The 22,772-nt window shown below is 44.5% G+C and overlaps 1 protein-coding gene, 1 long non-coding RNA gene and 1 other non-coding gene across 5 annotated transcripts; 2 read left to right on the forward strand and 1 right to left on the reverse strand.

The window, feature by feature from the left end:
• The first annotated feature begins 1,503 nt into the window (after positions 1-1,503).
• Positions 1,504-8,632, forward strand: LOC130536178 (uncharacterized). Of its 2 annotated transcripts, XR_008953300.1 has the most exons (4): positions 1,504-4,628; positions 5,463-6,896; positions 7,451-7,624; positions 7,877-8,632. It is a non-coding gene; the product is annotated as an uncharacterized LOC130536178 (long non-coding RNA). The 2 variants fall into 2 exon arrangements; XR_008953299.1 differs by lacking the exon at positions 1,504-4,628 and having other exon boundaries at positions 4,888-6,896.
• A 1,955-nt stretch (positions 8,633-10,587) lies between these two features.
• Positions 10,588-10,660, forward strand: trnak-cuu (transfer RNA lysine (anticodon CUU)). The gene has a single exon. It is a non-coding gene; the product is annotated as a tRNA-Lys (tRNA).
• Positions 10,661-14,166: 3,506 nt separating this feature from the next.
• Positions 14,167-22,767, reverse strand: LOC130529492 (ras-related protein O-RAL). Of its 2 annotated transcripts, XM_057039772.1 has the most exons (5): positions 22,561-22,697; positions 16,553-16,761; positions 16,170-16,378; positions 15,600-15,777; positions 14,167-15,433 (listed from the first exon to the last, which is right to left on the reverse strand). In XM_057039772.1, the coding sequence occupies exons 2-5, from the start codon at positions 16,664-16,666 to the stop codon at positions 15,311-15,313; spliced, it is 624 nt and encodes a 207-aa protein (XP_056895752.1). In that variant the 5' UTR covers positions 16,667-16,761; positions 22,561-22,697; the 3' UTR covers positions 14,167-15,310. The 2 variants fall into 2 exon arrangements, with proteins under 2 accessions (XP_056895752.1, XP_056895746.1); XM_057039766.1 differs by lacking the exon at positions 16,553-16,761 and having other exon boundaries at positions 22,561-22,767.
• Between the last annotated feature and the right edge of the window lie 5 nt (positions 22,768-22,772).

The following is a 22,772-nucleotide window of genomic DNA, read 5'->3' on the forward strand; positions in this document are numbered from 1 at the left end:
ACAGGTGGCGTCAGGGGCCCCTTTGGTCCTGTATGATGGTTCCACCACTTCAGGCTCAAACTGCAAAAAAAAAAGAAAGATCTTTTTTGGGAGAGAGGGGTAAAAAGGATCACATAGCATCTAATTTGTGTTTATCCAAATAATGAAAACAGTGTAGGGAGGAAATTATCCACGGCTCATTTAAATTGCCTAATTAAGTTCTGTTTAAGTTCCATTTCATGCTCGGTTTGAGAAATGGTGGTAACGGTGGATGATGGAATAAGAAGCCTTCCAAACACCAACATGTTTTTGGTGAAACAGCAAGATTTGTGCCACTTGATAGTGATACGCGCTGATACATCCGTGCCTGATTCCTAACTGGGAAAGCAGCCCCAGGTGGAACCAGAGCTCCACTTCCTCGTCACCTTTCCAGACAAAAATCCGCCACTGAAGTCAAGTCTACATCCCATTGTTCAGTCTCTGTTCTAATTAATGAGGTGGGGTCTCTCCCATGACCAGCAGCAGCAACAGCTTGACCCTTCTTGACCTGAATGTAACAATACCTTCATTAAAACCATCGCGCGCCGGTAATTACCCGACAATTACGGCTGCTGCTCCAAAAAGGTCTGCTGGGTAATTCTGCCACTGAAATCCTTGTGAAAACAAAGACAATGGATGGAGAATGTCTGGGAATGTGTCCCAGTTAGTGCAGAGTACATGTGGATTATGTGCTTGTTTGTTCTGATATGTGCCAAATTAAATTCCATTTATAAAGGAAAACTCTTCATTTTTCCTGCTACACTGAGAGATGAATGTAGTCATTCATCTCCCAGTTTTCTATTAAATGTACCAGAAGTTGCTACCCAGCGATAATCCTGGTATAGGCAGAAAGACCAAACTGACCTTGCGGCCTTCAGGCAGAATTCAGGACGTTTGTGTCACACTCAAGGCTAAAACACCCACAACTCCATCAACAAATGGTGCCGCTGTGAGAAATAGAATAATCCTTTCTGAGCTGCCTTCATCTGCTTTAGTTCTCTACCTTTCTGTAATGATGTATTCATTACTTCCTGTGTCCTGCCTCAAGGTGACAGTAAGTGTCTTCACACGTTCCTTATCAGAAATCCATCTGTCTCGGTAATTAGATCGACAGACACAATAAAGAGCAGGCTCACCACGATTCCCCTGAGCCACAAATACAGTATGTCTGCCAGTTTGACAGACTGCATTGATCCACAGCGTCCCAGCCTCTCCGTCTATAGCGACACACATTAACACCTAAATGTTTGGTGGGTGTTTTCCACCGTTACAGTTCGTCCTCTCATTCGATGCATTTTAGAAGGTTTCTGCTGAAAGGCTGAAGATGAGTCATTATCCAGGCTCCATCACTTATACATCAGCTGCAATTCCATCAAAAGTACCCCCCCCCCACACACACACACACACTGTGAAGGGAGTAGTTTTGTTTGTGCTTGGCGAGATTTCGCCGTCGCTATCGCTGCAGCCCGTTCGGGGTGTAATCCCAGCTTCCGGTGAAAGAGGTAGATCTAAACGGGCTTTAGCTGAGCACCAACGCTGTAACCTTTCCAAGACGTTACGCAGCAGCAGAGATTACGGGACGGCACGGCGCCTCTAATCTTGTTTTTTCATGCACGTCGTCAGCACTTTGCCTTTGAGTGAGGACAACCATCCATTGACTGTAAAAGAAAAGCAACATTTCCTCTCAACACTTTCATTGGTTTTATAGATAATATCAGTGAGTGGAGCCGGGCTCGGGGGGGAGTTACTCTACTAAAAGATCGCACACAGCAGCATGTGGGTCACGCCGCTGAAAGCACAATCTGCCTCGTTGGTGTGCGACCTGCACGCTATCTGAGATTACGATCAAACTGAAGATGAAATAGAACAACAAAGGATTTTATTTAACTCATTACCAGGAAAGACGACGTCCCGAGGATTCATCTGTCTGTGGTGTTAATGACATATCTGGCTCTTGTTGTGCCACAGATGGACGCCCAGACTTCTGACACCCCCCCTCCCCAAAGCCACTGCAGGGCCACGAAAACGCGGCCACCGATGATGACGAGGATGATAAAGTCACGTTCCAGGTCTTCTGACACGCGCAGGATGGTGGCAGCAGACACAGGGGATAAAAGAAGAAGCTTATCTCTGTAATAAATCCAGCTTAATTCAGAGGGCTGATCAGTATGCCGCCGGGCCTCTGTTTCACACGTATTCGGATCTGTTAATGCAACGGCCCAGCGTGTGTCAGAGGATCTGTAGAAAAAGTTGTGATGTCTCCTCTGTTGGCCCCAGAGAGTTAGGGCAAGGGCGGTGCTGAGGGGGGGGCATTAAGTGTGATGTCAGGGTGTTCAAAAGCCACATAAAAGAATTTATTTTTTCCACATTTGATAATGAATTACTTCTTTCCTGAGGGTTGATTAATACAAGAAAAGCTCATTTCAGTCTCTCTAATTGCGAACCCGCACAATAACAGGCTCAATAAGACGCCTCGCCAGGCATCACCGCGGCTTTATTTTCTTCAGGGGTAATGAAACCAACACGGCTCCTTCAGCTAATATCTCTCACCCTGTCATATTTGGAGAAGCCTTGTTTTAACAAGCCACAGATTGGGACTGTCGAGGCTACACGGAAAACAACACTAGACGCATGTTTATAAGACAAGGACAAAGGATATTTCCCTGTAGATGGAAAATAAATGTGATAATTGGGTCCCTCCACAGTATCTTTTATCCCTATATGATGTGCAGTGGAATTTGAGTGGCAGCTAGCAGGGCGCGGATGCAGGCAGCTCCTGCTGCTGTATGTTTAACCTAATCTCAATCCTTGGGTTGTCTGGCTACGCATCGCCATGGCACTAATGCACTTTGCACCACAAAAAGATAAATCACTCTGGACACTGCGACACAAACTGGAGCAGAGGTTCCTTTGATCCGAGTCCCGCGAGACCTGCGTGGATAGCAATAGCTCATCGCACTTGCACGTGACCCGCCGCCGCAGATTCGCAACATAACTTTACGGTTTTGCTGCATAAAATATGCAAATATTATGCTTCTTTTAGTTCTCCCTAATACCTGAGGGAGATTGGAATGTAGGTGCGTTAAAGACCTTCTGGCTGCAAATCGACTAGGAAACAGAAAACCTGCTGATTAGCACGGAGATCAAACGTGCTGCTGGGATCCGAATAGGAAGTAATCCCACAGCAGCGGGACGGGTCAGCACCTCCCGAACAAATAAAAACGGCCCTCGTGCAAGGATCAGTGTCCAAGCATGCGTGTGATAACACGTAAACATTTAATCGGCCATGAATTACTAAATGCATACATCCCACCATTTGTTTGAATTAAATATGTGAATATGAAGGAGATTTCTATTCCTAAAAAGAGATCCAAACACACACATGCATTTAATATGTTCAAATAGATCCAAGTGATCACTATCAACAGCAAATATGCTAATGTTATTGCCAGTCAGTTTGTTTCCGGATGATTTGTTGGCTGGCGGTCTGTGGAAGCGCCTGGATTTCAGAGCAGATATGCCTGTATGTTCCACAACCACAAACAAACAGCCAAAAGCTACTAATTACACTTCCATAGGAGACTGCCAGGAGTTTACAGCCTCTGATGAGGACATTTTACTTGTCAAGACCCGTTTGCAGTAATAGCCTCTGCTGCTTGTATCATCGTGTTACTTGACAATATCAGGGTGACAGCCAAGTAATGTGTCTCTACGCTAATCAAATCTTAATGAAACAGGCCTCGTGTTGGCTGCACTCATAAATTAATTCCCCATAATGATGAGAAATTCATAGATCCCTATCCTGCAGAATGGCTTTCAGATACATCCTGGTGACCATCAGTCAGTTTATTACATTCACTGATCTTCCTGAGAGGTTCAGTCTTTCTACAGAGCGGTGTCAGGCTGTGTGCAAATCCTTGGATATGCATCGGCAATTCATGAGAAGCTCAAGCATTCACTCATTAAGAGTGGATGTCCACATAAAAAACCCTTCTCCTGAATCCCGAATCGGCTCTCCTACGTGCACACGGTGCCACAGATGTCTCTCCAACACTCACAAGCTGTGGCCGACACATCTTGATGCTGATTTTTCCGGACGAGCTTCCGCTGATGAATTTAACTAAGCAGCGCGGCTGCGTCCAAACGTCTCGGCTTTGCACGCGTGTGAAGTTGGCGCAGGACTCAACCCAACATCTGCTCATTGGGATCCCCTCTATCCATGGCCTGCTGCGTTGGGGTACATCTGTACGGCTGCACACACTGGAAATGAATTCATCTATCTTCAGTGAGGTCTCTGGTGTGATTATTACCCCACATTCTCTGCAGGTACAGTATGTCTGCCGGAACCCTTCATTCTCTGTTTGAGTGTGATACTAATGAACTGCTTCTTCCCAGATTTTGAGTGCTGCGTTTGCTGCATCAAGATTGCATGAAGGTTTTTGGGCGGTTTGATATGAACCCTTTCTGCCATCCCAACAGCTGCTCCAGTTCGGAGAAGCACCTGATTCCAACTCCTGTTAAGACCAGTTTACCTTCCTGCGACCTGCCTGATCTGACCTCGGATCCATGCCAGTTTACATCAGATTCTGGTCTGGGCTACTACAAATCTTGTAAGTTGGGATACGTGATAAATTCAAATATAATGTTTGATATGTTCTGTGGGAAAATAAATTCTGCCCTTTTTTGATCACCATTACCTTTTTTCATTATCACAACAAGACTCTTAATGGTTTAACTATTTCTGATCAAAGCACCTTTATTAGATAATAATTTGACTCAGCTTTAGCAACATCACGTTTCACCTTAACGTGTCCAGTCCTCGTAGATTTGCAGGGAATGATTTCAAATGCATTGTTTTGTTTTTTAAATTAAAAAAAAAGACTGAAACACAAAGATTGATACTCATTCAACAAAAAGGAAAGTCAAGTGCTTTTCACTTTTTGAAGCAGCAAAGCCACTAATATTACAGGAAATAAAGCTTAAAATTGAACACTTTCAAGGTAAAAAAAACAAAACAAAACAATAATAAGTGAAGCTGTTTGGGATTTGTTGAAAGTAGGTGCCACATTACTGTGCTTCTTTTAAAGTGGTGAGCAATTTTCCAGAAATTACACATTTCACATCTGAAGTGATGATGACTGAAACTCTTGAAATAACTGTTATTGTCAGTGGTGACATTTGGAAAATGGAGCCGTGAAGTCAGCATATGAAGTCAGGTTCAACAGAGAATTAAACACAAACGGCTGGATACGTGTGAAATAGTGATTAATTAATGCAAAAAATAATATTTCAAAAACAAGAAAAAGATTTGGTGCAATCATGTTTACGACTAAAGTGGAAACAAAGAATCATAGAATCGCAGTTTACACATAAAATCCTATCAGTGAACGCACTCCTTGTATACAAAATGTCTTTCTTCAAAATAATTTCCTTTGTCTTTTCAGAAAAAATACGTTTTACATCTGTCCAAGAGATTGACGTCTCCGAGTGTCACAAGACTCAAACCTGCCATTTTAAAAACCAATTTCTTTATTTTAGAAAATAAAAAAAAGACTGACGGGTTAGAAACAAGAAAATGCTCAAGCAGAGACCCTGTTCAAGACCCGGAGAGAGCCCAAATGGTGCAGCTGGAAAGCTCTGAGCTGATGACGTAACAGAGGACAAATGTGACGTCGAGACAAAAAAAGGACGATTACCAGAGCTTGGACCACAATGGTCCAAACGGGAAGAGCCACAAGTCTGGAAGTGTCTAATTAAACGGATATTAAACGGACCTTGGGACCGTTCCGCCCACATCAAAGCGGTAGCACGCTGTCGTGGAAACGGCCACATCCGAACCATGCAGAGCCGGGACAGTGTAGCGCTGTTTTTATGGACGTCCAAACATGACTCCAGTAACATTTATCACGCATGATTTCCAACCAACTAAATGAAACAGATGTTAATCTAATCAACATTTCAGTGCTAAATTAAGTGTAATTCCGCCGATTGGCCACTAGGTGACCAAAACATGGACGCGATTTAAATGCCCGACATGGGATAAAGATTAATGCATTCATAAAGCAAATTAGTGTCTTAACAGCCTGGCAAAAAACAAGGTTTTGTTTTTGGTTACGGGGAATCACATTAGCGACGATTGTACAGGATTTTATATTTAAGACGTCGACATCGCTTCCACTGATTCTTCCCAATTAAAACACTGAAATATGCTGCATAATTCCCTGACTGAGCCCTGGATAGTTTGAGACTGATGAACAGCAGGAAATTAATGCGCACGGAGACACTGAAAGCTGTTACAGTCCGCCGTCTTTTGTGTGTAATTTAAAGGGGTCGAGGCTTCTTGTGGCATGTAGGCAGAAGCTCCAGCGGAGTGTGTGTTCGCCTGAGGGCAGAAGATTAAACCGCTCACGGGAGGGGGGGGGACTGGTCATTGTAGCTTTTCCGTGGAAAACAACAAAGTAGATGATTGAATAAATTTTGAGACAAGCTTGATAAATTGAAGCCGCTTAGCATAGCTCCAAGCCCGCTGGCGCTACCCCCGGCGAGCGAAAAGCTGTATAAGCCCAGCCAGTCATATGCGCCATTCAATCTTTCGACAGCCAGTCGCGTCGCCGATCCAATCTTTCGACAGCCAGTCATATGCGCCATTCAATCTTTCAACAGCCAATCATCTGCGCTTTTCAATCTTTCAACAGCCAATCATCTGCGCGATTCAATCTTTCAACAGCCAATCATATACGCGATTCAATCTTTCGACGTCCCGCCTTAAATTAAACTGCGGTCTCAAACTTTGGAAAAGCCAATCGATCCTAGAGTTGATTTATTATTTAAAAGTCTGCCCGCTGTTTATTCCGGACATCTACGTGGATTTTGACAAGGTACGTGCGCAAATTGCGGTCTGTTATTCGTTACGTTTTTTTTTTCATTTCACATAAAATATCACCGTAAATGCTTAATGCAATATGTCCAAGTCCTGTCAGGCATTTGTAACGCTAATGTAACTTGATCATCGGGAGTTTTGCAATAAAGTTTGTGCAGTTGCTGCCGGAGCTTTAGCTGGTTGTATTTTTTTTCTGCCGATGAAATTGCTTGTTTTCTTTGGCAGTTGTACGCTGGACTGCGTCGTTTCTGATTACTTGTTATAACATTATGTTATGTTATGACAGACAAAAGAAATGGCATGACCTTTACACTCAGGTGAAACGACCAACCTAAAACGACTTACATTAATCATTTCAGATAGCAGACTACATTTTTCCCTCAGGTATAGACAGAAAGGATATAATCTATCTAGATTTATAACTATTAGCAGGATAAAAATACCTCTGAAGAACTTAACACGGTGAACTGTTACATTCAGCAGGGTGTTTACACATTTATTAGTCAGCTATTATGTTATGTGAAACAAGAGTAAGTTTTTTTGTTGTTACAGATAGAAAAGTGCCATCTGCAGCTGAGTTATGTTATGTTATAACATGACAGAAAATGTCTACCAAAAAAACCTCCAGCCGTGCCTCCTCCACCTCCAGCCGTGCCTCCTCTTCAGTCATCTACAGTTTTGCTTCAGCCCCAGCTTCCTTCTTCCATGTCCTCTTCACAACAGGATGTAAGTGATAAATAAATAAATTCTCAGTCGATCTATAGATCACCTTCCACCTTCCCCAACTATTCTATCCTGCCTGCTCCCGGTGAATCCTGTCTGCTGTCTATTCCTGATAATAAAGCTGTGTTCCGTCGAACTCCGGTGTTGCATTTGGGTTCTCGTCGGGTCCCTGACATCTGTCTGTCTGCAAGAATTTAAGTAGTGACAAGGAAATTGTGATGCCACAGAAGCTAAATATCAGTTTTTATTTTCCAGGCTGGAGACAACCGCAGCATTCCTGGAACGGACCGTGTAGATGAACTGGCTGAATACTTGGTGGAGCTACGAGAGCAGACGGGATTGACCCTGAACAATCAACAAGTTAGCACCATTCTGGGTTTGTGGCAGAGTCTTGACAAATTTGACAAAGACAGGATTGTGTATGCTGCAAGACATCAGGACCGGTTGCTAACTGGGCGGTTCAGGTCTCCTAAAAAGAAGGCTGTGTTCACTCCTGGGGTGGAAAGTACAAAACGGTGGTGTGTTCTTGGCTCAAGTGGTTCACCAGCTCAGTGGCCAAACTGCTGTCGCCTGATAGAGACCATCTTCGCGAGGCTGTGCAACATTCATACGAGCCCCAAAAAAGAGGACAACACAGCGTATCTCGATGGTCTCTAATTTTACAGGACTACAAAAAGATCCGGCAGCTGGTTCTGTGCAATGGGACACTAATGCAGCAGACAACCCTTCAACTTGTTGTAGTGAACCAGACCACCCTCATGCAGTGGTATAACCAACGGCTGAAGGGTCAGGAGGCGTCTGTTCTTTTGCAAGGTGTGCAACTGCCAGCTGACCCATTGCCCTGTGCAAAAACAAAACCCATCTCTCTGCCACAGTACCAACGCCAGCCCCCAGTTTACCAGCTGCACACCTACAACATGCCAGCAAATACAGCTGGACAGGCAAAACCTAGGTTACGGCAAATTGATCCTGCAGTTGCCTCCAGTGGACCATCAGCCACCCTCTTCAGTACAAAGGAAAAAATATACTGTCCAAACACTGAGGCTCTCACCAAGGAACAGTGTCTGAAGCAGATGAGACAGTAATGCAATATTGTTACTTTTAATATGCTTATCCCTGTGGCCTGTTCTGCCCTTTTTTGATCACCATTACCTTTTTTCATTATCACAACAAGACTCTTAATGGTTTAACTATTTCTGATCAAAGCACCTTTATTAGATAATAATTTGACTCAGCTTTAGCAACATCACGTTTCACCTTAACGTGTCCAGTCCTCGTAGATTTGCAGGGAATGATTTCAAATGCATTGTTTTGTTTTTTAAATTAAAAAAAAGACTGAAACACAAAGATTGATACTCATTCAACAAAAAAGGAAAGTCAAGTGCTTTTCACTTTTTGAAGCAGCAAAGCCACTAATATTACAGGAAATAAAGCTTAAAATTGAACACTTTCAAGGTAAAAAAACAAAACAAAACAATAATAAGTGAAGCTGTTTGGGATTTGTTGAAAGTAGGTGCCACATTACTGTGCTTCTTTTAAAGTGGTGAGCAATTTTCCAGAAATTACACATTTCACATCTGAAGTGATGATGACTGAAACTCTTGAAATAACTGTTATTGTCAGTGGTGACATTTGGAAAATGGAGCCGTGAAGTCAGCATATGAAGTCAGGTTCAACAGAGAATTGAACACAAACGGCTGGATACGTGTGAAATAGTGATTAATTAATGCAAAAAATAATATTTCAAAAACAAGAAAAAGATTTGGTGCAATCATGTTTACGACTAAAGTGGAAACAAAGAATCATAGAATCGCAGTTTACACATAAAATCCTATCAGTGAACGCACTCCTTGTATACAAAATGTCTTTCTTCAAAATAATTTCCTTTGTCTTTTCAGAAAAAATACGTTTTACATCTGTCCAAGAGATTGACGTCTCCGAGTGTCACAAGACTCAAACCTGCCATTTTAAAAACCAATTTCTTTATTTTAGAAAATAAAAAAAAGACTGACGGGTTAGAAACAAGAAAATGCTCAAGCAGAGACCCTGTTCAAGACCCGGAGAGAGCCCAAATGGTGCAGCTGGAAAGCTCTGAGCTGATGACGTAACAGAGGACAAATGTGACGTCGAGACAAAAAAAGGACGATTACCAGAGCTTGGACCACAATGGTCCAAACGGGAAGAGCCACAAGTCTGGAAGTGTCTAATTAAACGGATATTAAACGGACCTTGGGACCATTCCGCCCACATCAAAGCGGTAGCACGCTGTCGTGGAAACGGCCACATCCGAACCATGCAGAGCCGGGACAGTGTAGCGCTGTTTTTATGGACGTCCAAACATGACTCCAGTAACATTTATCACGCATGATTTCCAACCAACTAAATGAAACAGATGTTAATCTAATCAACATTTCAGTGCTAAATTAAGTGTAATTCCGCCGATTGGCCACTAGGTGACCAAAACATGGACGCGATTTAAATGCCCGACATGGGATAAAGATTAATGCATTCATAAAGCAAATTAGTGTCTTAACAGCCTGGCAAAAAACAAGGTTTTGTTTTTGGTTACGGGGAATCGCATTAGCGACGATTGTACAGGATTTTATATTTAAGACGTCGACATCGCTTCCACTGATTCTTCCCAATTAAAACACTGAAATATGCTGCATAATTCCCTGACTGAGCCCTGGATAGTTTGAGACTGATGAACAGCAGGAAATTAATGCGCACGGAGACACTGAAAGCTGTTACAGTCCGGCGTCTTTTGTGTGTAATTTAAAGGGGTCGAGGCTTCTTGTGGCATGTAGGCAGAAGCTCCAGCGGAGTGTGTGTTAGATTAAAGATTAAACCGCTCACGGGAGGGGGGGAGACTGGTCATTTGTAGCTTTTCCGTGGAAAACAAAGTAGATGATTGAATAAATTTTGAGACAAGCTTGATAAATTGAAGCCGCTTAGCATAGCTCCAAGCCCGGCTAGCTCAGTCGGTAGAGCATGAGACTCTTAATCTCAGGGTCGTGGGTTCGAGCCCCACGTTGGGCGCTTACAACTTTTTGGGAGGTGGGGGGGTAGTTGAAGCAATGTTCGCACTGACTCGCCTTTCACAATGGTTCCATATTCTTCTGTATATGATTGTCTTTTTGCAGTTACCGTGGTAACAAAGCGGTGACGCAAAGGGTAAAAGCAAGAGGAGAAGCTGAGGGGAAAAATATGAGGAGGAAATAAAGAGAGCTGGGGAGAGGCTGCAGAGAACGTCGTGCCATTGAAATGGAGTTTATTTCAACATTTTTAACATTTTTGTTAAACATGTTCGTCTATTCGCTTTTGAAAGGCGTCCGATTGGCGAGTTGGTTTAGGAGGCTCCTCCATTCCGTTTCATCCAAATCTATTCATCAAATAGAAGATTAGCTGTGCACATCGTACTTTATACTTCTATATATTTATGTGTATGACGGAGGCAGAGTTCTGTTTTCCATGACATCATTCTGGATCTTTTGTTCCGCCGACGCCCCGTTGAGGACTAGTTGAGAGAGCGCTCTACTTGTTCATAAAAGACTGGGAAAAGAATCGATGGTTCAAATGTGCTTTCTTTCTCCCACTGACAGCCATTTGTGTTACCCTGTGAGGTGTTGATAGCTTGGCTATTACAGACACAGTGGAAGTAGAAGAAATATGGGTGGTTTTTTCCTTGACAATCCAAATAAATCTGCTCTCTTCTTCTGACAGTGATAACAGAAGCGATTCTCAGCTCCGTTCTCAAACGGCTGCCATGCTCGGAATGGGAATATGGCCACATTTGATACATATGACACAGACGGAGATTAAAGATCCGTTGCTGATGTATTAATTATGACTACATGTGTGCTTTTCTTTGGCTTGGCTCTCTCGCCGTCCCCAAGCTAACGCGCTTCAGATCAGGCCGTGCAGCAACGTCTGCATGTTTAAACAAGAATACGGTTTCCATTTCAGATTAGATCTCCTGCAGATACAGCTTTCTATGCTCCTCACACTTTTACATTGTGTTTCCTTTTGGGCTGAGAAAAGAAAAGAAAAGCCAAGCACCAGTCCTAGGAGCAAACCAAGGCACAAGTGTCCTTTTCATTCCCATTTCCCTTCTAGGGAAAACAAAAAAGCATGCAGATATTATTTAATGCTGGCAGAACAAAGCAAAATATGGAAAATTGATCACTAGATGTCAATGAGGGCGATCGCACACATGATCAAATTCAGCACAGGCTGTAAAGAACGCTCCAAAATAAGAGATCTTAAGAGATTAAACTGTGTTTTGTTGTGGTATTTGTCTTCTGTTGCAGGTTACAATATTCTTGCTGCCATTAACAGGGATGTGTTGAGGTCACATCAGAAAATTGTAGCTAATTAAAGTTGAGAAACTACAAGGCTTGTTAATTAACATGGTGAAAGTCATTTGGTCATTCACTGTGATTTTGTTTTCTTAACCGTGCCCCATTTCTTCAGAAACCCCATGAAAACTCAAATGTTACCCAAAATGTGGTGCAGATTCTAGCTTTATTTGATTTTATTAAAATCCTCCCTCTATCCTTTCTCCACATCCACTCACGTGGCACTGGGTTTATGCTCCCTTTATGAACCCATACACCATTTTTGAAACAGTATAGTGCTAATGATGTGGCACATGTAACAATCAAACATAAATCGTATTCATTAATTCTGCGCCAAGGTACAGCGTAATGAGCTGCCAAATATCCCTTCTTTGTCGTTCATTTGGTCAACACTCACCAGTGAATAGAACCCAGAGGAGAAAAAGCAACACAATGTGAAAACACTAATGATGCTGAAACAGCGCTGAGCTGTGGAACACCAAGACTGCCATCTAGCGGCGACGCCGCGAACTGCCTCCCCTCTGAGGCGCACGGCGCGCAATATGGCACAGTCACTAAAATAGAACTTATTCTCTGTCCGATTCATTTATCTTTCAGGTGGAGCACAATTCCACTGAGTGTGTTTCTCTTTCTGTATAATGAAGGTCCGTGATGGTGCTTTATCACTCGAACATCCTCATTCCCAACATTAGCTCAGATATAATGAGGGTTACTCAGAGGACGGGGGTCCTCGCTGCAGCGTGATAAAAGACCCCAGAGTGTGCTGGTGACACAGCATCGGTCATTAGCCTGACTCACTTTGCCCTTTCATATATTTCTAAATAAGTGCCTTTCCTGTGGGTTTAAGAGACCACCTAATCTGCCCACTTAGAGCCGCAGGGATGAGAGCGGGGATCCAGAGAGGTGTGTGTCACCGAGGCAAATGTGCTTATCAGAGCTGTGACACATGTTTGGGCTCTCTGGTGGAATCACAGCCACCAGTTTAAAAGCCTGCTTTCACCACTGGTGCATCCCATAAACGTAAGAATGGTTCAAAATGGTCTTCAGAGGTGCAAATGTACTATAAGATCACGCTTGAAGATGATGAGAAAAGCATCCTTGTGAAAAACTAAATTAAAAAAGACCCAGTAGCAATACTAAAGCTAAGCTTTTTTTTGTTAGTTTTTCTTGTACTGAAGTTTAATTCTCTCTTCTGAGGATGATAAAGGACATAAATATTCAAGTTACAAGTGTCGGAAAGGTCTTTTTTTTCCATAGAGAAAAGAAAAACTGCAGCATATTCAGTCCATTACAGCTTTCCTCCCCTCCGCTCTCCCTTTAAATCTAAGAATTCAGCGCCTAGCCTGTCTGATCAATACTTGTAAATAAACAATTCTCTCCGAAAGGCCAGAGAAGTTAACATTCTTATCTTCAACGCCCTTAAGATGCAAGGCTGGGAGCCGCTTCCGCGCTGACAAATGGGCAATTGATTCTTGAACATCAGGGATATTTGAGTGTTGACAACAAAGAAGACTTAAAGCTACAATAACACTTTGGAAGGATGAACTTTCCAGTCCCCAGATGTGCCAAACAGAAATATCACACCTAATTATCCATCCCTCGAGAAAGACTAATGGTTCTATAAAGAAAAGAAACCTGTATAAGGGCTTCATAGACTGCTGAGCAACAAAGGCCGACCCCTGCAACATAAAAGCAGTTTTCCTGTATCAACCAGTGAGGACACTAATTTCTAGCACTACAATAATATGTGATGTTTGCATTATGATGTAGCCAACACTTTCCACAGTATGAAATGAGGTTTCCAGACCTGGCGAAGCACCCACAACCAGTTTGTCTGGAGGGTGAAGTCAGGCTCATCCTGGCATTAAGAGAAGCCTGGAAGGTTACGGCACAGCTGCACGCTTCATCCCTGACAAACCCGACCGAAACAGGCTGCTGGCACTTCTCGAAATGGCAGAAGAACAGTCGGTGCAGATTGAGGAAGTGTGAAGGGAATTCATATGAAGTGGGACACAGAATAACCCAGAGGTGACGGGAAGTAACAACCAAAGAGTTCAATTGCCGAGTCCGAGTGTGCAGTACCTCTATTGACCAGCAGGGGGCGCATCTCACTAGACTGGTGGAAACCTTAAAATAATACCAGTTAGCCTGTAATAACTGTGTTTTTCACAGAAATCAAGTCCAGGGTTTACAAAGAGGGGGGAAAGCATTTATTCTGAAACTCTCGCTGCATGAAGACAACAGCAAATTCACAGTAGAAGGAAGGCATAGGGGGGAAAAATTTAGAACGCGATACAAAAATGGTTTCGGGCTGCGGTTGGAAATTTTTCGCTGCAGCATTTGATTTCACAACCTTTAAAAAGTTGGCACCCGCGTCGAGGCTTCCCTCAGTCGGACAGAAAGGTTGGAGGACTGCTGCCAAATGCACACATTCATTTATCCCTCCTTATTTTGTTGGCACAAGCTTTAAAAAGAGTCCAGTGTTTCTTCGTTCACAGTGGCGTCGACGGCAACAGAATGTAGTGTATGAAGTTGAGATTCAGAGGAATTCACCGACTATTGTGCCATCATGAGCAGATGGAAGATGACTGCCTGGATTGTCAAAACTTTCCTGTGGGGATGTCCAGATTACACGAGAGTGGCAGGGCGCCATCGATAAAAACACTGTTGCGATGTCGAACAAGTACATTCAACAACAAACCAAACACCAGTAAACACGGCCTTAAAATGTCTAACGAGCTCTGAAGCGCAGAAACCATTCAACCCTTTTGTGATGTGCGGACTAAAACCCGCCTGATGGCAACTCATCTGCTAGCAAGTTACTGGATCATGAAGAACATCGTTAAAGAAAAGCAGCATCAAACAAAATTTAAAAAGCTACTCCGACGGCACAGAAACCAAGTCTGCACAAAAGGAACTGGCATCTAACGATGACGTACATTACAAGTCGAACATCTGGATTAGAGTTTCTGGCAACTGGACAATGAGGGATTAAGATGAAGATCAAAGAAGGGGTGAAGGAATTAAGAGCACTGTTTACTGGACGAAGGCAGTGGAATCGCTGGGTTAGGCAGTGGAGAGCAGCGGAGTTAGTGTCTGTCTGGCCACCAGCAAGCACCGCAGTCCCAGATCCAGCAGTGGTCACCTTCCCATCAATCAATCAGATTTCATCCGTTACAAAAGGAGGGAAAAAGAAGGTGGTTGAGGAGCAACGCTAAACTATAGCCTGGTACGGCGACAGGCCTCTTTTAATCTGAAGGACAATGCCGGGTGGGTCGCCTTGGCTTCCCCAGCGCAGGTGTGGGTTGGTGGAATAAAGTCTGTGGAGAGCTCAAAGTAAACAGCATCTCTCCCTGAAACTTTTCTTGTTCTTCTTGTTCTTTCCTTTCCCGTTTTTGTCTTTGTTTTCTGACATTTTCTTGCCTCGGACTTCGCGCATCAGGTCAAAGAACACCTGGGGGGCATAAACAGAGGGTCATTAATGTGAGGAGGGCTGACTGCTGAGCCCTTTAACAAGCTCTGCTCCGCAGCAGCTCTGACAAGCAACAAACCGCGGCGTTCACCAACGCACGGGCCGCTTAAAAGGCGCTAAGCTCCCAAAGACGGCGGCGTGGACGCACCTTGTCAACATTGGCTCTGGTTTTGGCAGATGTCTCCACATACTGGACCCCCCACTCGTCAGCCTTGCCCCGGGCCTCTTCCACAGATACCTGCCTGCGCTCCTCCAAGTCCGACTTGTTTCCGACCACCAGGAGAGGGATCTTGTCCTCCTCCGCCTTCACCCGCAAGATCTGCTCCCTGCGGACGTGATGGGTCAGGAAGACAGTCAATATTTCATCTTTAGGGGTTTTGATTTAACACCAGGGGTGCCAGGGGGGCCCGCAGGAGGGCGTCACTGCGATTCTGTGCACGCAGGAACAGAAGGACCACTGTCAGATGCCTAAAAAGTGACCTCCAGCAGAGCCCTCCTGTGCACGTTTCTACACTAAATCGTAGAAACAGACCGTGCGGTTGGCATGGTCCCCGCCCCCCCCCGCTAGCACTAGAATTGGCCCCGTTTCTTCATCATTCTTCGCAGATGATGACGGTTTCGCAGCGGGATGCTGTGGAGGAGGTTCTGCTGCTTGTGAGACCCTCCAGCACCTCTGACTGAGCGCCCCGCTCTCCCAGTTACTCTGGTGTGTCTGTACCTGAACTCCACAGTGGCGCTGAAGGACTCCTGCTCTGTAATGGAGAAGACCAGGAGAAACCCCTCCCCGCTGCGGAAGTAATTGTCCCTGATGGCAGCATAGTCCTCCTGGCCAGCCGTGTCCAGAATGTCGATCTGGACCTCCTCCCCGTCCAGAACCACTTTTTTCCTGTAGCTGTCGGCCTTGGTGGGCTCGTAGTCCTCCACGAACTGTGGAAGACAAAACAGGACACAGTCTGATATCTGCAGATGTGAACGGAACTGAAACAGGGGGAAATAATCATATTAAGAAGCTACATTTGGAAAACAGTTGTCAGCTGGCTCAAGCAATGAGATTAGAACCTACGGTGGCGGGTTATTGGATGAGCGATGCGGCTGCTTTACCTCATCATACATGAACTGCAGGGTGAGGGCCGACTTGCCCACACCGCCACTGCCCACCATGATCACCTTGTGCAGGGCCAGGGAGCTCTGGTTTTTGCCTTTACTGGTTGCCATGCCTGGAGTAATTTGTCGTGCCTCTCGTACACACACTTACATACACACACACACACTCACGCGCACAACTGAGCACCTTCACACTCTCACAGCACCTGCGGAAAAAATAAATAAAAGAGGAAACATCAGTACGGTTCTGAGCCTCGCGAGCACACCAGAGCAGGAAGCGATGGCCCCTGGTAATTAATGCTACACTTTGACAGTAACCTGGCCTGCCAAGGAGCTTGGCTTGAATCCCACAAACCAGAAGTCCCGGGATTACCTTTTAAAGTGCCAAACGGCCCACTTAGAACCCTTGAACTCTACAAAGTTCGTCATCAAATCATCATCCCAGCTGATTATATGCAATTATGCCATCGTCGGAGTGTGAGACGGCACTTTGGAACACATTAAAACAGGAGTGTATGTGCTGAGCTGGTTCTAATGCAAGGAGACTCCACTGGCCGTCTTTCAGCACTATACCAGCCCTTCCCCAACACGTTTAAAGGTCACAGTCAATTTCTCTGTCCTGACTTCCGTATTGTCTGCCTCTGATAGGACACCCACGCAGGTTATAAATACCTGCACACAGTTTGTGTGGACAGAATGAAAGCCCCAAAAATTGAGACGCCCGGGCCCGGGGAGATTTATGTGTTCCCCACAGAAGCATCTATTACTGGGAGAAAGGTTGTCGTGACGTTACTCAAAGCCTTTATAATTTCGACAGCATTAAAATATATCTAATCTTCAGAAGCTGAGACAACCTTTTTCCTTTTTTTCTTTTCAGTGGCCACAAGCTAAAAGAGAATGATGGAAAATAAGGGGGAAAAAAAAGAGTGCAATTCTGCCCAGCGAGACCCAAGATCCATTTTCTTCCGAGACAGCAGAAATTTAAGCCCCTCACTTCCTCTGGAATGACACAATTCCTCTGTCTTCTGTCTGGTAAATACTAATGTCAACAGTTATCCCCTTGTGAAATACAGCAAAGCATCTGCCCACAATGTCAACAGATGTCAGATCACATAAATACAAACTACATCATCTCCAGCCAAGGAGCGGAGCTCCGATTTATCTGGCACGTCTGTCGCTAATGCAGTTCCGCTGCTGTCACATCACAAGTGCCGCTGTATTCTTTACCATTTATCTTCTTTCTTACTACAATTTGATCTCCATCTGCGGAGCCAAAGCGCGCTCCCCGTCCTGCTGGGATGTCACTTTAATGCAGGGAGCCCATCTGATTTCCTAGCAAAGGAAAATCCGCTCCACCCTAAAAGTAAACGTATCAGATGATCCTAGGAGACAAGTGTGCACATAAAAGTGACGTGGCGAGGTAAAGTGGAGGAGGAGAGGAGGGGCGGATGAGCCCTGGCTTGTAGTGCCTGTTGAGGTTGGACTGAGGTGTCAAATATAGAGAAAATCTGATAAATGCATATTAGCCAGTAGATCTTGGAGCCAGTGTGGTGTCCCTCTGAGCCAAGAGAGATGCTAATTGGACAAGTTATGTGTTAATTTAATGTAATGAAACCCCAAAGCAGTCATGGACGGAAAGGATCGGGATTTAATCAAATGAATAAGCAGCTATAGTGCCATGTGTGGTGGCTGCAAAGGCACAGGAAGTGACGTCATGTTGACATTCCTCTGAGGGGAAGTAGGGACTGACCTGTGCCCTTCCCCTCTTTGTTATCCAGTAATGAACGGGCTCATGAGGAGACAGCTCACAGACATCGAGAGATCCAGTGAAACCCTCAGCTCTTAAGCAAAGGGGGTCACGTTTTAAATAATTCATCTGTAACCCACTTCGTTATACTTATGAACACTGGCTGATCTCTCAGCTGTAAACACATCATATATACCTTACTTACCATATGTTTCTGCCATGAGACAGGACTCAAGGTTACTCTGCTTTAACAGAACCTGAAGTTTAAGTTCAGGGCAGCACCTGCCATTAACTAGACTCTAGACATTAACTAGACTAACTACATTAGAGCAGGTATAGAGCCAGACAGAGGCAGGCTGGTGCTGGTCCATTTTGGTTAACGCTGGGTTAGGAGGGAGGCATGGAGACTAAAAGCCCACTCGAGTTGTGACGCTCATGAAATATAGATGGCACCGGTGCAATCGTGGGCCACAGGAACTCATTAAAATTCTCTTTGGAGAATAGACCAGTGTTCTCTCCCTGCTCTTCTTAACGCTTTGGCAAGGGCGAGCAAACACCCGCCAGATCTCACACAAGTAAGGATAAAAAGATCCCACTGAGATCTGCAAATTAGCTGTTTACCTGAATAAGAACGTGATTAGCCATCCCCCCCCCCCGTCATACGAGAACGCTTCGGCTGATTAGAAGAAAGACAGACAGGTTTTAATTACTCAACTGGCTGATTGTAATGACATGAAAACAAATTAATTCTGATTTCCACTTGGCGCCATGATGTGAGGATCTCTTTGTTTGGAAACCTTTTCTCCTCAAACGGTGACACACGCGGAGCTTTTTAGAGCGTTTGGAGATCAACTAACTTACACAAGCACAAGTCCTGGTCTCGGTGCGCTCAAGTCGAGCTGCGGGGGGATGTTTCTGCTTCTGTGGGATCGATATGTAAATCTGTGTTTCGCATCACTGCTAGCTTTATAAAAATCATCTGGCGGGGCCCAACAGCAAAGGGAGGGGACGGCGAGACTCTACCCCTCCGAAAGAGAGCCTCCCTTTGATAATTCTTCTGCCAGAAACACAATCCAACGCCATAAAATAAAGTTTGGACCGTTTCACGCTCAGCTGGCGTCACCCCCCCCCCCCCCCACACACACACACACACACACACACACACCCCCGAGACCGAAAACATTATTCATTAGTCACAGCGAGGGTCAGTAATGGAGTCACGCAGCAATTCACTCACTGGGGGGAAAACCCACATAATCTGCTCCAGAACTGTGCAACAATGGCTCATCGTGACATGCAAACCACCGAGACCGAAGGTGTAGCGTTTCTGCGGCTTCAGAGCGAAGCTCGGGAAAACATTTAGTCGGCTTAAAGCGGTGAAGCGCTGCGAAATCTCCACTAAAACCTCCGGCCAAGGGAGTAGACGGAGGAGATACTAAATCAGCTCAGAAATACCAAAGTCCATGATTTCTTCCATGTGTGGGGAGTAGATGCTAGCACTTTTCAGACTACTATGGTATGGTGTCAAAACACTGGATTCAATAGAATAGGACGCCTCAACCCTGTCCCAGCCCGACACCAAGTGATTTAAGGTGAGGCCAGAGATTAGATCTGAGCATAGCAATCCTTAATAAGAGGATTTGTTCCAGTCCTGAAACGCCCAACACTCCTCTTATAAATCTACAATATATGTTTTCATTCTTTTGGAAGATAAACATAATCAGTGACGCTCAGTCGATGCAGTCAGCAGACAAAACTAAGATCTGAAAACACAATATAAAAACCCCTCAATCCATTATCATCACCTAAATATACCGTCATGCAAAAGGCCTTTCACACAAATAGAAGCACTCAAGGAGGCAACAGATGCTGCCTCCATCAAGAGAATCCCACAGATTCTCCCGCAATCCCCGGCCTCCACTGGCGGTGAGGAGGACGCCGCTGTGGGAAAATAATTCGAACTTATTTTAAACAGGCGCACGGGTGCGGTCAGCAAAAGGAGCGCGACACCGCTGCTGATGCTTCCGCCGGTCCGCAAACGGGTTCCTGTTATTACAGCTGAGGGTGAGAATTCATCAGTTACATTTGTAAAAGGTTCGTGAGGACAACCAGTGGAAGATTAACAACCAACATTAAATAATCTGACACAGCGGACGAGGCCGCAGCAGAGAAACGACGCCAGTTACATCGGACAGTGGCGGCACGGCGTGCAATTAAAAAGTAGAAGTGGATGTTAGACAATAGACGCCATAAAGAACTGTCAAACAAAATGGAAAAAGGAAAATGGCAGAGGTCTATTCAATTACTTATTAGTAGCAGAAGTCATGAGCGCTGTTCTAAAGAGATGAGGATGAAATGCTGCAATAAGCAGATCCAATCAGGGGAAACAGTGTTCACTCCACCAGAACAGGCTTTTGCATACATCAAAAAAGTAGTTCTTGCTTTTTTTGGCACTTTAGTTCCCCTTCTCACTCTAAACCTGTGTTCGCCATGCTGTCGTAGAGGAGACAATTGGTGGCAGAGACACTTAGCAGCACCTCCTGCAGAACCGTCATGCCCAGGGAGAAAATGACCCTCAAAATGGAAGAGCCTTTCTGCCCATTTTCCTTCCACTTCACTGCCATCAGCGTTTTGAGACACCAAGAACCCAGGATATTCCGGATGAACCTCATCAAGTATCAGGAAAAAAAAATGCTCACAGCAGAAAATTGGGTTCTATGATGAGGAAGCTGGGTAAGGAAGCAGCAAAAGGAGGGAAATCGAATCCAGCAGAAGATTCTTCCCAGGGTCACAGAAAGTAATAGGACAGATGTGGGGAAGGCAGCAGAGCGTGATTAAAATGGGCCGCAGACACTTTGTTCATCTGTGAAGTCATTCGCATGCTATGAATCTGTAACTATGCAGAAAACTTTGCCAGATCTTGTCTCAACCCAGCTGTGGGGAGGTTTGCTGCAGGCTGCTCTGGTGTTGTTCAAGTCCGTGTCAGTCAAGGTGGAAAAGTTTTCCTATTTAGCACGGTTCAAGTCCAAATCCTCCTTACCAAAGTTGAATACTCTGGGGTAAAATAGCTGAGCTAATGGAGATCATGCCAATGTAATTACAGAACGGTTTTCCTGAAAATGCTAAGAATGTGCAGCAAACAGCACTGAGCTGTAGAATGTTGACAGGAAAAAAGGCTGCAGTAAATCAGGAACACAAGTTACAACAATGGTTTCATTTTAGAAAAACTCCTTTATTATTAGTCATTTTTTATGATAAAATAGTAAACTATGTGCTGCTTCTCCAAGTATGTGCTGAACTCGTCTCACATCGATAAATTAGTGGCATTAAATCTGTCAACAAGAACCTGTTTGGCAACAGATAGTCCACATATGAGCCAACAGGCATCGTCCAAATACTCATAACTCTTTTGTGGCACATCTCCAGTAGTAAGAGAAACCGCATCACCTTTAAATTGGGTCGTAATCGATTTGAAGATCTGTGAATTGTTGCCATCACACCAAGTGTTTGTTTACCATGAACTCGTCACCCATTTACAGCCGAGAAGGGTGACAACGCTTAAAAACTTCACGCCCTTCCTCCACCAAAACGGGGCATCACTAAACACAGACAATGTATAACAGTAAATAAAGCACATGCTGGTTTCCCAGCAACCACATCCCCAAAATGGCAAGCGTTGTTTTCACTTCGGCACAGTTCTATTTAAAACTTTTATGCACCAGAGGACACTTTTAATATTACCATCATGGGAGGACACAGATGTGCTGCCTATTCTATGGATTCTGAACGTAGAGGAGAAACAAAAAGCAACCTTAAGGGATCATATATACATTGTTTAGGTAAATGCGCGATGCTTGCTGACGGTGAAACCAGATGGCAGCCTGGGTGTTAACATCTCCTCAGGGGAAAAACCTTCAGGATATAATTCAAACGGACTTCTCCACCCGGATAGTAATTACAAGAAGAAATTCGAACAGGTTCTTGTCCAAGCAAAGCAAATAACCGACTCGGCGTTACAATCTGAAGCACACAGCTAGCTAACACAAACACTATATATAGAGATCTTGACCCACTGGCCAAAGTTGTGTTTGTGTTAGCTAGCTGTGTGCTTCATGTTATGTTAATCGTTCACCATTTGTGGGTCCAGCGGTCGCTTATCATCCTTTAAACAGGTGTCGGACTTTTCGATCCTCCCAACGCTGTGTCGAGGAAAAACTACACACCCTGAATAAAAATTACCAGGTTTCCAAAGGCTTACCGGGAGGATTTGTTGCGGGCGTCGACGGCCGACGTTATCTCGGTGAGTGTATCGATAGAGCTCTTCGAAGCATCGGTTCTCTAAACGCAAACCGCCTCTACAACAAAAACCCCACCTTCCGGATATGAACCTACCATGTGACCGGATGTGACGCACTCGGACTGCTCGTCTATTTCTGTTGACCAGTTTCATCCAAATATTAAATTATTGCG

Source organism: Takifugu flavidus, chromosome 1 (assembly GCF_003711565.1).
Source record: "Takifugu flavidus isolate HTHZ2018 chromosome 1, ASM371156v2, whole genome shotgun sequence".
Taxonomy (NCBI): domain Eukaryota; kingdom Metazoa; phylum Chordata; class Actinopteri; order Tetraodontiformes; family Tetraodontidae; genus Takifugu; species Takifugu flavidus.

Excerpts from the sequence above, each read along its gene's own strand:
- LOC130529492 (XM_057039766.1), bottom strand. The coding sequence starts at position 22,752 with ATGAAACTGGTCAACAGAAATAGACGAGCAGTCCGAGTGCGTCACATC. Across the intron at positions 16,379-22,560 it reads GCCCGCAACAAATCCTCCCG|TTCGTGGAGGACTACGAGCC; the intron begins GTAAGCCTTTGG and ends TGTCTTCCACAG. Across the intron at positions 15,778-16,169 it reads AGCGCCACTGTGGAGTTCAG|GGAGCAGATCTTGCGGGTGA; the intron begins GTACAGACACAC and ends TCACGTCCGCAG.